A 12569-nucleotide genomic window follows, 5' to 3' on the forward strand; every position below is an offset into this window, starting at 1 on the left:
CACATGTAGAAGATAATATGTTCCTTCCCATCTCTTACAGGATGGCAGGCTGAGACCAGGGGATCAGCTGATTGCCATGAATAAGGAGTCATTAATAGGTGTGACACATGAAGAGGCCAAGAGCACACTGAACAAAGTGAAATTCAGGTATTTACGCAAAAGAGATGTCAGTGCTGCACTTGGCTTTTCTCAACCCAAAAAAACTACTCAGAGGGATTTATTTCTTATATGCTATTTTTGCTATTTTTTTATTAATGTTCTGACCTTCCATCTGAAGAACAAGACTAACTGCCACACTAAAATGTAGGCCCCATGTTGTACACACACACACACACTCTGTCTGAAATTGAGAGGCTGCTTCTTACTCAGCAACACCAGAGCTACAACGGAAACGTAAAAGATTGCTGTAACACTTTACATACAATGTTGTGCGATAAAGCAACTGACTTCAAAATCAGGCGTCATATATTGTTGGCATATTGACTCTTGGAGTCCCATTAGCAGTTCGGTAATCATGTAACCCAGGTTCACAAAGCAGTCTGAGGATGTCAGGTCTCAACCAGGTTATTCTCTGATCAGAGGCCTTTACTGAATTCAGGAACCTGCAGTTTTTAACTGTGGAACATTTAGCTGTTCAAACATGCATTAACACTGAAGGGAAACATTAATTATTTGTGCCATTCTGTCAACTTCAACATCAGCTTTCCTCATTTTCAGTCCCTCCACTTACACAAGATCAAGATCACACAAGGTGTCTCATGATTCCATTATCCCAAGATCCTGGTTCCGACCAGCACACCCCTAGCTCTTGAAGCTGATTCGCTTGTCTACTGGGTTTTTCTAAAGCCTTACTCCCCGGTGGTTCTGCCCATGGCATAGTCAGAGACTCCCAGCTCCCAGTTCCCAGCTCCCTCTTCCATCCCAAAACTGAGGAGATCCTTTATTTCATGGTACGGTTTCTACAAGGTGAAGAGTTTTAGCCATGTATGCTGTAATAAAGGTGATGTACAGGGTGCAATAGAGAAAAAGGACTCAGGGCCATCATCTAATTGTAAGTATCACTAAGACAGTCAATAACAATAATTAAATATATACCTTTTCATTTACTGTATATCATATATAAATACAGATGTCCTTCCATAACCTACTGTAGTTGCATTCCATCAAGGCAATGTAGTTACAAGAACAGCCATAACAGTGAAATATATCATTTTTAAAGTGAACATCTTGCGTTTCATTTCAGTTTTTTGTCTGACTAATTTAACAGAATGTTTGCCAAACCTGAACCGGAATGTAAAACATTTGCTGCCGTGATCTAAGCATTTGATCTTTTCATTTTTTCCATGAACATCCTTAACAATTGTGGTTATAGAGTATATATTTGCCTAAAAATGCGTATATGACCTTGTCTGATCAAATACTCTGTTTTCTTCCAAGGCAAGAAGGAAGTGTGGAAATAGCTTTTATTCCTGGAAAAGGGTCCTTATCCAGCAGTAATTCCATGCATAATGGTGTTCAGCGGAATGCAGGGAATGGATACAGCTCCAGTCGATTGAGAGTCCATGTGCGATCTCCTGAGGTGAGGTGGAGCTATTCAAAAGTGCCAACTAATTATGCAGAGAGCGGTATTTATATTTGTTCTTTTAGCATTTCTGTCATTCGGGAAAGCCTGCTTTGAGTTTCATAACACCTTGGGATCATTTAAGTCAGATGTTTTCACATTGGGCTTTCAAAAAGAAATGGCAGAATTCCCTCTGATTACCCAGGTTCTGCCAGGTGGGGCAGGTGTGAGATTCTCTGATTTTCAAATGTTCAGTTAAACACTTAAGCATGAACATTTTTTGAATTTTTAGTTTTGAATACAAATGATGAAAAACATTTAATGCTGTAGAAGGACAGTCAACAACAGTTTGCTCTCCTCTCTCCAGACCCGACAGGAAGATCCACTGTCTGTGCCTTCATCATCACCTGACTCCTGTGCCCCAGACATACATGTTTCAGGTAATACAGTCAGTGATCCCCAGGCTCTGCTCCTGGCAGGTCACCATGTTTAATTATGTGAAGCAGTTTACATGATTCCCGTTGTTTTTATTTGAACACTGAACTCTAGCCGAAACTGAGGGGAGCAGTTTGAATTCAGCATCTTACTGTATGTGACTTCATAAATCTGTAGTGTAGAGCGCAGTAATATATTCAAATAATTTGTTTTGCATTTTGTACGTTTTGTTGAAAACCGAGCTCTTAATTTTAAGTCGTAGCATCAATGTAGTGGTCTCTTGACAACCACACAGAAAAACCCTAGTATCCAAATTCCACCTCTTTTACAGTTTCTGGTATGCTGACTGGCTTTTGTGTTATATCACCATGATGTTACATGTTCTGATTTGTTCTATCAAACCTCAATTCTCAGTGGCTGTCAGCAGTAACATCAATAGCTCCTTTTAAGCTATCAAACATGCTTAATTTAAAAATTATTAAAAGCTTGGTTTGGAAGATGTTTAACATGTTTTAATCCTGATTATTTAATTGGTGATCCACTGCAGTACGGCAATCTAAATTACTGGTACGGAAGTCTTTAAAAAGCCTTTGAAATTGTTGGTTACAGAGACAGATTGTTACTGGAAAATTTGGTGAGCTCAGAAAGTAATGATCAAAGCAGAGAGAAAATTAAGTTTGACTCATGAGCTTTAAATGTGCTTCTTAAAGCCTATTAAGTTAATGTCACTCTCAGCAAACCTGTATCAACATCCCTTACACAAGAAGTCATTCAAAGAATTTACTCTGTTGTACAGAAAATCAGTTTCCATTGGAATGGCAACGATTCTGCAAAAAATAGTATAAAGAAATCCTGGATTAGTCAGAATCTCTGGTTAAAATTTAATCATTCCTCCACCAGAAACTAATCTTATATTTGCCCTTAAGGGCAATCGTGGGGATAAAATGTATTTAGAATTTAAGTCAAAATTCAGTGCATATAATGGAATACATTTTTTCATGTGCAACAGATAAAAGTATTATCACACCTCATTACTGCGCAGAATGACTGGTAAAGACAGTGATTTACTGCACATTATGCTCTTGTCAATGCAGGGGGAATCAGTACGGGCAGATTGCATGTTGCTATAGTTACCGGCTCCCTTAAAGAAAATTAACTTCTTGTAGCATTCCACACCAAAACACGGAATCCAACCCAGTGTGAAAAGGGAAAGATACTGAGTACTGCAAACATACTGTTTAATTTACAGTTATAATAGAACGGCACGATGTTCCATTCAGACATTTTCCCCACTTATTTTTCTCATATCTTGGAGTTAGTGAAATACGCTACAAAGAGGGGCATGCAAGTGTATATAGCAAACCTTCCGCAGGTTTCAGTAAATTGACCTCCTCTGAGCTATTTTGAAAAACAAGTGATTTGTCGAGATGTTTTGTTTAAAGGTATATCTGCCATCCAAGAGAGATCTACAGTATAGGCTTGTAATAGTAAATGAATGAATGAGTGACTAAGTTCGTGCCTGTGTTTGCATTAGAAGATACTCTAATTAGAAGCAAGGTAAATGAATTGGCGTTAATAATAAAGACAAGCCCCCCCATCTCAATGCATTCTGTCCATGTTGCCACATCAATCAGTACAAGTCAGGCTGTGCTCTGTGTTCACTGCCCCTCAAGCGTCAAGCTGTTACAGTGTGCTGCCCATCTGCATAGCTTACTCTGGCTTTCACCTTCTCCTGTCTGCTGTTCTCTTTCTTTCTGTCTGCTTGCTCTCCGTTGCCTGTCTCTCCGAACGCACAGCCACCTGATTGATCAGCGTGGCCCTCTCCCACCCCACTCCAGCAGGGACCCCTGCACCCATCTGCCTCCTCAGCTGCTCGATTGCCATCCCTCAGCCTGGCTTTTAGTCCCCCTTCAGTGTTGCCTTTCATACAGATTCTGGCATTAAGGCCTGAAGAAACAAAACAAGTATCTTCTCTTGTCCTCCATCTTGCATCTCCCCTGCCGCTCATCTAGTACTACGAGCCTCGTCTCCGGCTGTTGCTCCAGTACCACTTGCTGTTGGGGGGTCATTGAATTGCAAAGGCTGTTATTCTTCGTGTGTTTAAGATCCTGCTGTTAATCCTGGATGCTGGCTTAATCCTTTTACATGTGCTGGTGCAGCTCACTTTATTTCCTAAAGTCTTTGATTGCTTTCCAAGGCACTCTCCAGAATCCTGATTCATAACGGCAGCTTCCCCTTCATGCTCCATCTGTTGGGCGGTTTATTGACTATACAGTACATTTCCTTGGCATTTCACTTGATTTAACCACTTGAGAGGTGTGCTTCTCTTGTAAGCTTCTTAACTGCTTTCCCTTGACTTGTTCTCTTTCACCAATTCCCATTTGTGCACTCATCTTAGGTATGCAATGTGTATTCTACCAAAGGATTGTGGTTCCTCTTCCTGTTTGCTCTGTGGTCTTTCTTTTGTCCCTTATATATCCAACTCTCTCTCGCTGCTGACTGAAATCCAGGCTTTGTCTTAGCAGTTCTTTCCGATACTGGAATAGAGTTGCTTCTTTTCTGTGAACGGAGGATTTCCATACCTTCATGCAAACTCTCTGCTTAGTGGAATCCAGCTGTTGCTACCAAGGGCAGTGGAGTGAGACTTCCTGGCCAGACAAGCTCTCCTGTTCTTCCTCGTCTGTTTCTCATACACTTCTTTGGTTGGAGAAATCAGTTCTTGTCCATTCTCAAAACCTAGTGGTAGTTCATATAATTAGTAAAGGTTGTTCTTCCTCCTTTGCAAATTATGATTGTGCTGAGGTTGCTCACCTGATTTTGTTCTGCCACTTATGTACTGATAATGTAAGCAGCTGATGCTCATATAATGAAGCTCCACTCCCTACTTTAAGACTTAATCTCATTAAAGAGATTTCGTAATACATCTTGTATTTGCAGTCCTGGGTTGCTCATCACTCTCCCTCCAGCGAATGGAGGACTTGACGCTCTTTTCTCCCTGCATCTCTTTGGTTGGATGTGCTGCTCTGAATTCAATGCCTCTTCTTCCCACATAAAAAAATACTTTCCTAAAGAAAACAACAAACAAGATTGAACAAAGACACTTGTTCAAGACACTGGTTTCCCTTTCTTCTCAGATGCTCCTGAGCTCTGGCTTGTTTTGGTGAGCAAATCTTCCGAATGAACCAAAATGTTATTGTTCTTTGATCTCGTGCCCTCAAGGGATTGACAGAGCCAACCCAACACACATCTTCAGATGAGCCTGACAATACAAGTATTCTGATGTTTTGTTGTCTTCACATCTTCACATACTATTGCTAATTTTTTACTTCCCAATGCCTGCCATTCGAAGTTGCATTCATTTTGGGGATGTTTCAGTATCTATATATTTAAAAATAATTTGTAAAACATTTTGTCTTTGACTCCAAAGCTTAACTTAAATGCACTGTTCCAGGGGTGAGGCTAGTACATGAATTCCTAGTGCCACCTGTTCTCTTGGATCAAAATTAAGCATACTCCTGTCTGCCCGGGATCGGTTCCAGTAGATTAACTATTTCACAAGGATTCGCAGGAGTCTGCAGGGTTGCGTGAAGCTGGAAAGATTGAGTGTTTAGAACAACTTCCACCTTAATCACGATAGATCACTCATTGGTGTAAAACTATACCTCCCAGAAGGAGAATGTCCACAGCACACTTTAATCTGTCACAGTGAAACTTCAACTGAGGTTCAGCAGAAAGAAAAAAACAAAACAAAAAAAGGTCAACAAATATTCTTTTGGCAGGCACCTCCAGAATAGGTTGGGCTTGTTTCTCTGATGCTATTTCAGGATGTTTAGATAAACACAGAACTCAAACGAGCTGAAATGGATGTACTGGCCCAGTGGTGCAGTGGTCAGCATTGCTGCCTCACAGTGCTGGGGCCCTGGGCTCAGTTCTGGACCTGGGTGCTACAGTATCTGTGTGGAGTTTGTACACTCACATCCAGGGTGCGTGTTGCCTTGGACCTGTTGCTTGCCGGGACAGACACCAGCCCCCTGTGACCCTTAAATGGACGGATCACATAAGATCTCGTATGATTTTAGTTATCAAAAAGTGCATCGGCAATTAGGACTGAGTGACTTTTTCAGCGTACGCATGTAAATCGCTTACTTGATATTTTTTCAGGAAATCTAATGAATTAAATGGACTTCAGTGATCAGTGATTTCAGTGATGGACTTCAGTGATTGGTTATAGAAAATGAGCACTGCTTGCAAACGTTTAAACTTGTTTTTTCTTGCTCCAGGGTCAGCTCCATCACAGAAGGAAGCTGCGTTAGCAAAACCAAAGGTGTCTCTTGACCCACACGTTCGTTTGAAGACTGAAAAATTAGATCTGGTAAGTTCTAAAATTTAATCACAAATTCTTAACTCAATTTCAAATAACATTTACCTATTAAAAATATCTTTTTTAGTTAATCAATTCAGAGTTATTTTATAGATGCTCTTCTGCATTGGAAAAGATGTCGCAAGTAGAATATTAATATAGACAATTCACCGTTAGTCATATCTTATGAGGATATTATGGACGAAAGCTGAAGGTTTATCTTTCTTGTTTCATATTTCACATGCTGTCTGCTTTTCTTCATGATTCGTTTGTTTAGCACTGATTTAATCTGATCCAACTAATCCAGTATCTGACCCTAATCTAGCAGGCCATTAAAAGGATTATGTCTTGGAAGAGAACATTTTAGTGTTGAATGAATGTGCAATGGTCGTGAGGATAGTAAAATATTTTTTTAATGTTAACAAAAATGAATTTGTAAATGTGAAAAAATGACCTTAAACCTTAATCATGAGTGGCAAATTCAGTCCCTTGAAAAGAAAAGAGGTGTAGTGGATCTTTGGAAACAGTCTATGTTCATAAATCATGCTTTACAGAGATTCTGTTAGCCTTTATGCAGATCTTGCGTCTGTTAATGGTGGCCTACGCAGTCAACACAATATTGTTTCTCTGTCATGTAAAAGCATAGCCATTCGAACCAGCTCTACTGAAAATCACTGATGTTGTATTGCCATCTTGTGGGAATGGTTTAAAATGTCCACTGTAAGCCAGGTGCTTAAGTATAGGAAATGCCTTGTTCAAGTCAAAAGTTTGTTGTTGCATTTTTTTTAAACAGGCGCTAATATATCTGGGACTAGACGTTCCAGAAGAGGGAAGGAGAAAGTTAAGACAGAGCCTGACAACAGACCCGCAGGGAACAGTGGCCTTCGGAGGTGAGGCTGGATCAGAAAGGAATGATCATTTACAGCCTCGCTCATCACAAAACGTTATAACAAATGATCAGTAGAAAGGAGGAATGGAACATGATGTATCTGTAGTATAATATTTTTGATGTTTAAGAAGAATATTTGTGTCACAGTGAAAATTACTTGAGGGAGAAATATATACAGTAAAATGTATATATCACAGTATATCCCACATAACCCTTCTCAGTCATGACCTCCCCATGTTTGCTTTTCAGCATAAAACCTGTTTCTCAAAATCTTTTTAGATTACTTCAGAATTCTATTCAAACAGTTACATTTTATTACAGTGAATGCATGAATGTATCCACTACCTTGTATCTGAAAAATCAACTTTAGACAGTTTCAACTATAGGAGCACATAACAGTGATTTGTGTTTGTTGGGCAGACTTTGTGGAAGCCACCAGAGATGTTCTTCAGGATAAACTTGAGGAAGCGGGTCTGGCACAGGGGCCGTTTCTCTTCTCTTACCACGAGGCCGCGAGTCTGATGGACACGTCAGCTTTCCATTCGCCTGTGAGTGCTGGGTTCCCCAGCAGGCTGGCCTGCAGCCCTCGGTGGAGCAGACTGGACTGCGGCACAGTGTGATATCTAACCGCTGCTGTTCACCTGTTCACATGGATTTATTCATTGTTGGAGGAGATCGCAAGGTTTCAGTAAATTGAACCATTGAAGCTTTCTTTTAAGTACTTAAGCCTTTTTTATAATGACTGGAGGTTTGAGGGTTAATTAGACACGTTTGTCCTGGTACTTCTTTAATGGAATGAATTAGCACTGAAAAACTGTGACAAAATTAAACACTAACATTCTGTTGACATAAACTCTCTGGTTACTCCACTTACTCCAAGATTTTAAGTCATTTGTCTTTGTTTGTTTTATTGCTTATTGACAAAAGACATATCCAATGCCCCTTCTGTTTTGCAGACATATGATTCAGAAAGGCCGTGCAGCACAGACAACCTGGAACAGTTTCAGTCTGAGGTTGCACAGCTTCAGCAGCAAATGAAACAATTAAAGGCAAGTGAAAAATCTACACACAGCACAGTGCAACCAGACTATATATGGTCTGAATTTTTCACGTCGCCTTTGTGAAATTAAGTTTAATGCTTATTAGAATCATGGTTATTGGAATGATGGTTAATATTTGACAGGTGTTACTGAAGGACACAGAGCTCAGCAAGAACACACTGCAGGAGGAGCTCCAGAGGACCACAGAGGTAACGTTCTGGAAACAGTGTCGTCATCTATTGCTTTTCTTTTTTAAAAACCTACCTAGAAACCTAAAAAACCTTGATTTTAACTGTAAAAAAGTTTTACATTATTCCCTGGTATGAATATAGCAAAAATAAAGTAAGGCATAGTAAGTAAACCTGTAGTCATTTGTAGTTACTGAAGTTTCCTGTTGTGTCATTAGTGACTTTCCCGTATCTCTTGAGTGGTTTAATTTGTCCTGTGACGATCGACCGTGTCATGAATTACAGTGAGTGTTCTTCCTGTTGTCTTCGAGTGATGTGTGCTTTTCACACTTATAATGGAATCACCAGCATCTGCACGAATAAATCAGACACGCCAGCAAAGTGACAGCTGTCTGCAAAGCAGGCCAGCTGGGTTTAAGCAATTTCAGCCCCCATTCACAGGGATGAATGAAATTTGTGAAGAAGCATTTGAATGAATCTGCATTTCCACTTAGATGTGATGTAATTATTACTGCAATGCAGCGAACTTGGTGCTGGCAGGCCAGATATTGGTTATGTATCTGGTTTGTTTTGTTTTGCATTACAGAAAGCATCTGCTACGATTGCTGAGAATGAGAATTTGAAAAGCAAGCTGCAAGTAGCTGAGGCCGTTCAGCAGCAGACAAACAGTGCAGAGCAAGACTATGAAGAAGTGATCCGACTGCTTGAAGCAGAGATCAGAGACTTGAAAAATGAGCTTGCTGGAAAAAAGCAGAAGAAAGGCTTAGAAGCGACAAAAGTAAGCTATTTTTTCACACGGTCTCTTAATTTTGTACTGGATATTTTAGACAATAAAAATATATGTCATACATATCACATGTATTTCTAAATGATGAATCCTATGTTGGCTTGTCAATTTATTAGTGATATTTGAAACATATGCATATACTGTACCATAATCTCCATGTAAAAAAAAGGTCTCTCTGTTGTTGACCGTATTTAGGAATATATGAAAATTATTTTTATGTAACACTATTTCAGTACATTATATGTATTGATATATTCTTGTTCTATCAGGAAGATGTAATTGAACTGAAGAGACGACTATCAATCATTGATTGTCGGCTGCGTAAATCTGAACTCACCCGAAAACATCTAGAAATTTCCAATAAAAAACTTCTGGGGTTTGCGCAGGTATGAGCAGATATGATTAACAGGAAACAGGAAACCCATCTTTAACCAAAGCTAAATAAGATGGTGATAGTTGTGATACATTACAGAAAATTATAAAAAATTATAAAAAATGATAATGAAAAAGAATTCTGATACTGTACAAATTACAGCTGTAATTTCTATCATAATGTCATCATTTGGTTTTAAGATGTTTTTAAGTGTTGACAGAACATAATGTGTTTATAGAATAAGATAGTAGTGCTGCAGTATATCTTTCCATGCTTTCTATTTCCTGTAGAACAAAAATAAACTCTACAAATATATACAGCTATCACTGATACAAAGGCATAAAAATACAGTCTTGATTAATTTTAAGGATGTCAAAGTACGATTTCCAGTTTCACAGCATGTATAAAATGGTTTCCTTTCTTGAATTACATTTTTTTCATGCACAGAATGTTCACAAAGTGCTGACATCCTCCAGCCTTTTTGGGAGTGAAAATGGGTACGTGTTTCCTGTCTCTGTAACAAGACTTAATAACCATTTCAACACATCCACGCCCACCATCCGCAGTCGCAATAAAGCCCAATCCTTCAATCAGGATCCCAACCATCCCAGCCACAGACTGTAGTGCCCCCTGCGCTCTGGCAAGCGGTACTGCACTGTTAAAGCACAGACCACTAGACTCAAGAACAGCTTCTATCCCACTGCAGTGCGCATCCTCAATAGCTAACTGCAGGGCCTCAGACTCATTGCACGTCTGCACTATGCACTTTTTGCACAGTCTAGTGTGTTTTTTCTCTCACTACTACATATTTATTGTCCACAACATATTTATTAATTGTTCCTGTTGTTATTGTTTATTATGTTTGTGATGTACTGTCTACATTGTGTGGTCTGCTGTGCTGTGTGTGTCCCGAGACATCAGCGCAATGAAGAATTCCAATATACATGTACATGTGGTAATACACTACTCTACTCTACTCCTATACTTAGCAGGGATCACAGGCAGCATTTACAGTCATCACTGGCCAATGCTTCAGCAATATAGAGATTATTTGGTTTGCATAAGTGTAAAATGGTTAAGAGCTACTTGCAGTTCCCTGAACACGTGCAAAACAGTCCAGCACTTACCAAAATGCATGTTTACCCTCTGAAAAGTACAGTAGTTGAGTATTCTATGCTGTACTGTGCTCCGCTGTGCTGTGCATGAATAACAGACATTTCAAGTTTCATGTTTATTATGTACTGTATGTATGGCAAACCTTCATGTTTTCTGTATGACACCATGCAATGACTGTCTAGAAAACACCTGTTACTACTGACAGTGAATTCCCTCTTCCTGTTCCATGTGTTTTGATCAGGATAAATACCAAATTACCCGACGCACAAGCCGGAAGTGGCCTTGACTTTCCCGATCCTGCAGGTCTCCTGGCAGCCGAGGCAAAGCTGCTGGTTGACTGTGTGTACTCCTTCAGCACTGACGACAGTAAGAGCTGGTTCTCTCCTCGGGGTGCTCTTCCTCTGGGGGGCGGGTGCATCTGAATTCTCAACATCAGGTCTCACGTCTCACGTCTTAGAGCCCTTAAAATGTGTTTTCAGTAGAACATTTTACCTTACTGTCAATGAAATACCTAAATATAATTATTGAAAAAAGTTGTAATTTGCTAAATCTATCATACAGCAATTAGTGGCAACGTTTTTGATACAGTGAGGTTTATGCCTCCGCCCTGTGGGAGCTCATGACTGAGTGTTGGGATTGTAATTTCCGACTGGGGACAAAGCATTTATTTCTTCTGCCGTAATAATTCAGTCATCCTTCATTATCGCAAGCAAAACGATCAGTTAGAATATCCACTGCTCTGCAGCTCTTACATTTTCTCTTTGAAACATTCTGACAAGGCTGTACCATTAAATCAACACAGTTGAACAGATTTTATTATTTATTTTAAATAATAATAATTAATACATTATTATAAATAATATTTTCATAAAACTACTGACCAAAGGACATGTGAAAATCTGTGAATGTACTTCCCGTTCTGCTGTCTAACAAATACACACTTTGTGTTTAAAAGACTTATATTACCGTAATCTTATTCTCACTAAGTGTTACAGATTGATCGGGAGAAGAGCAGCACAGCAGAAACCACAAATTATTCAGCTGAGTAAGTGAACCTAAGTCTTGTATTCTCAAATACTTCCATCAGATGGCTGAAAACATTTTTATGATTTTGCATCTATAAGTTAAATGTCACTTAAAATGTTTGCATGGTGTGGTAAAGAGGTTTGCATGATAATTCAGAGGATTCAGTTATTAGTAGGGATAACAGATATAAATGTTGTTGTGTTAAAGAAAACTGAAACAACACCAAGCTAACTGTAAACTGAAAATAAAGATGTTGATTCACTGTTGATTTTCAGAGATTGTTTACATAAATCCAAGATATAACAGTTTGACAGTATGCTCATATAGCTGGGGTTGTTGTCTTATATTGTTAATTTGTGTCGGATTTATGATTTGCTTTAGAACAAGTGAAAGGTGTTCACACTGAAAACAGAAACTGGAGTCTTTCACTCAACTCAGAACAGGTAAGGCGCACACTCTTAAACAACATATCATCCTTTATCTGTTCCCCCTGGCAGGCACTCACTCAACCTCCTCCAGCTTTAACAAGCACTATGTTTAGTTTACCAAGGAATATATGAACCTCAAAAGCAAGGTGGAAATCTAATTGTTTTGTGTACAGTATGGGATAAGCACTAGTTTGAAGCTGAAGTAATCTTGTGCTGCTGTGCATCCATCCATTTTCCAGCCATTTCCAGAAATATGTGTATGGATGTAAATACTGTACCTCTCGTCAGGCATTTCAGATTTCATTAAATATTATTTTTTTATCAGTAAATCATTTATACCAAACTGATTGGATTTGAAGGTGTCAT

At 39.2% G+C, this 12569-nt stretch overlaps 1 protein-coding gene across 1 annotated transcript in view; it reads left to right on the plus strand.

Annotated features, from left to right (window-relative positions):
* LOC148818757 (syntaxin-binding protein 4) overlaps positions 1 to 12569 on the plus strand; it is a 43964-nt gene that overhangs the window by 28071 nt on the left and 3324 nt on the right. The window contains exons 9-22 of the mRNA XM_088936693.1: positions 41 to 147; positions 1438 to 1579; positions 1929 to 2001; positions 6277 to 6368; positions 7150 to 7246; positions 7666 to 7793; positions 8202 to 8294; positions 8429 to 8494; positions 9060 to 9251; positions 9530 to 9646; positions 10081 to 10130; positions 10991 to 11115; positions 11737 to 11794; positions 12157 to 12218. Coding sequence (XP_088792819.1) covers positions 41 to 147; positions 1438 to 1579; positions 1929 to 2001; positions 6277 to 6368; positions 7150 to 7246; positions 7666 to 7793; positions 8202 to 8294; positions 8429 to 8494; positions 9060 to 9251; positions 9530 to 9646; positions 10081 to 10130; positions 10991 to 11115; positions 11737 to 11794; positions 12157 to 12181 — 1365 coding nt within the window. The 3' untranslated portion in view covers positions 12182 to 12218. The remainder of the gene's footprint in view (positions 1 to 40; positions 148 to 1437; positions 1580 to 1928; positions 2002 to 6276; positions 6369 to 7149; positions 7247 to 7665; positions 7794 to 8201; positions 8295 to 8428; positions 8495 to 9059; positions 9252 to 9529; positions 9647 to 10080; positions 10131 to 10990; positions 11116 to 11736; positions 11795 to 12156; positions 12219 to 12569) is intronic.

This window comes from Atractosteus spatula, chromosome 18 (assembly GCF_055471065.1).
Source record: "Atractosteus spatula isolate fAtrSpa1 chromosome 18, fAtrSpa1.hap1, whole genome shotgun sequence".
NCBI classification, from domain to species: domain Eukaryota; kingdom Metazoa; phylum Chordata; class Actinopteri; order Semionotiformes; family Lepisosteidae; genus Atractosteus; species Atractosteus spatula.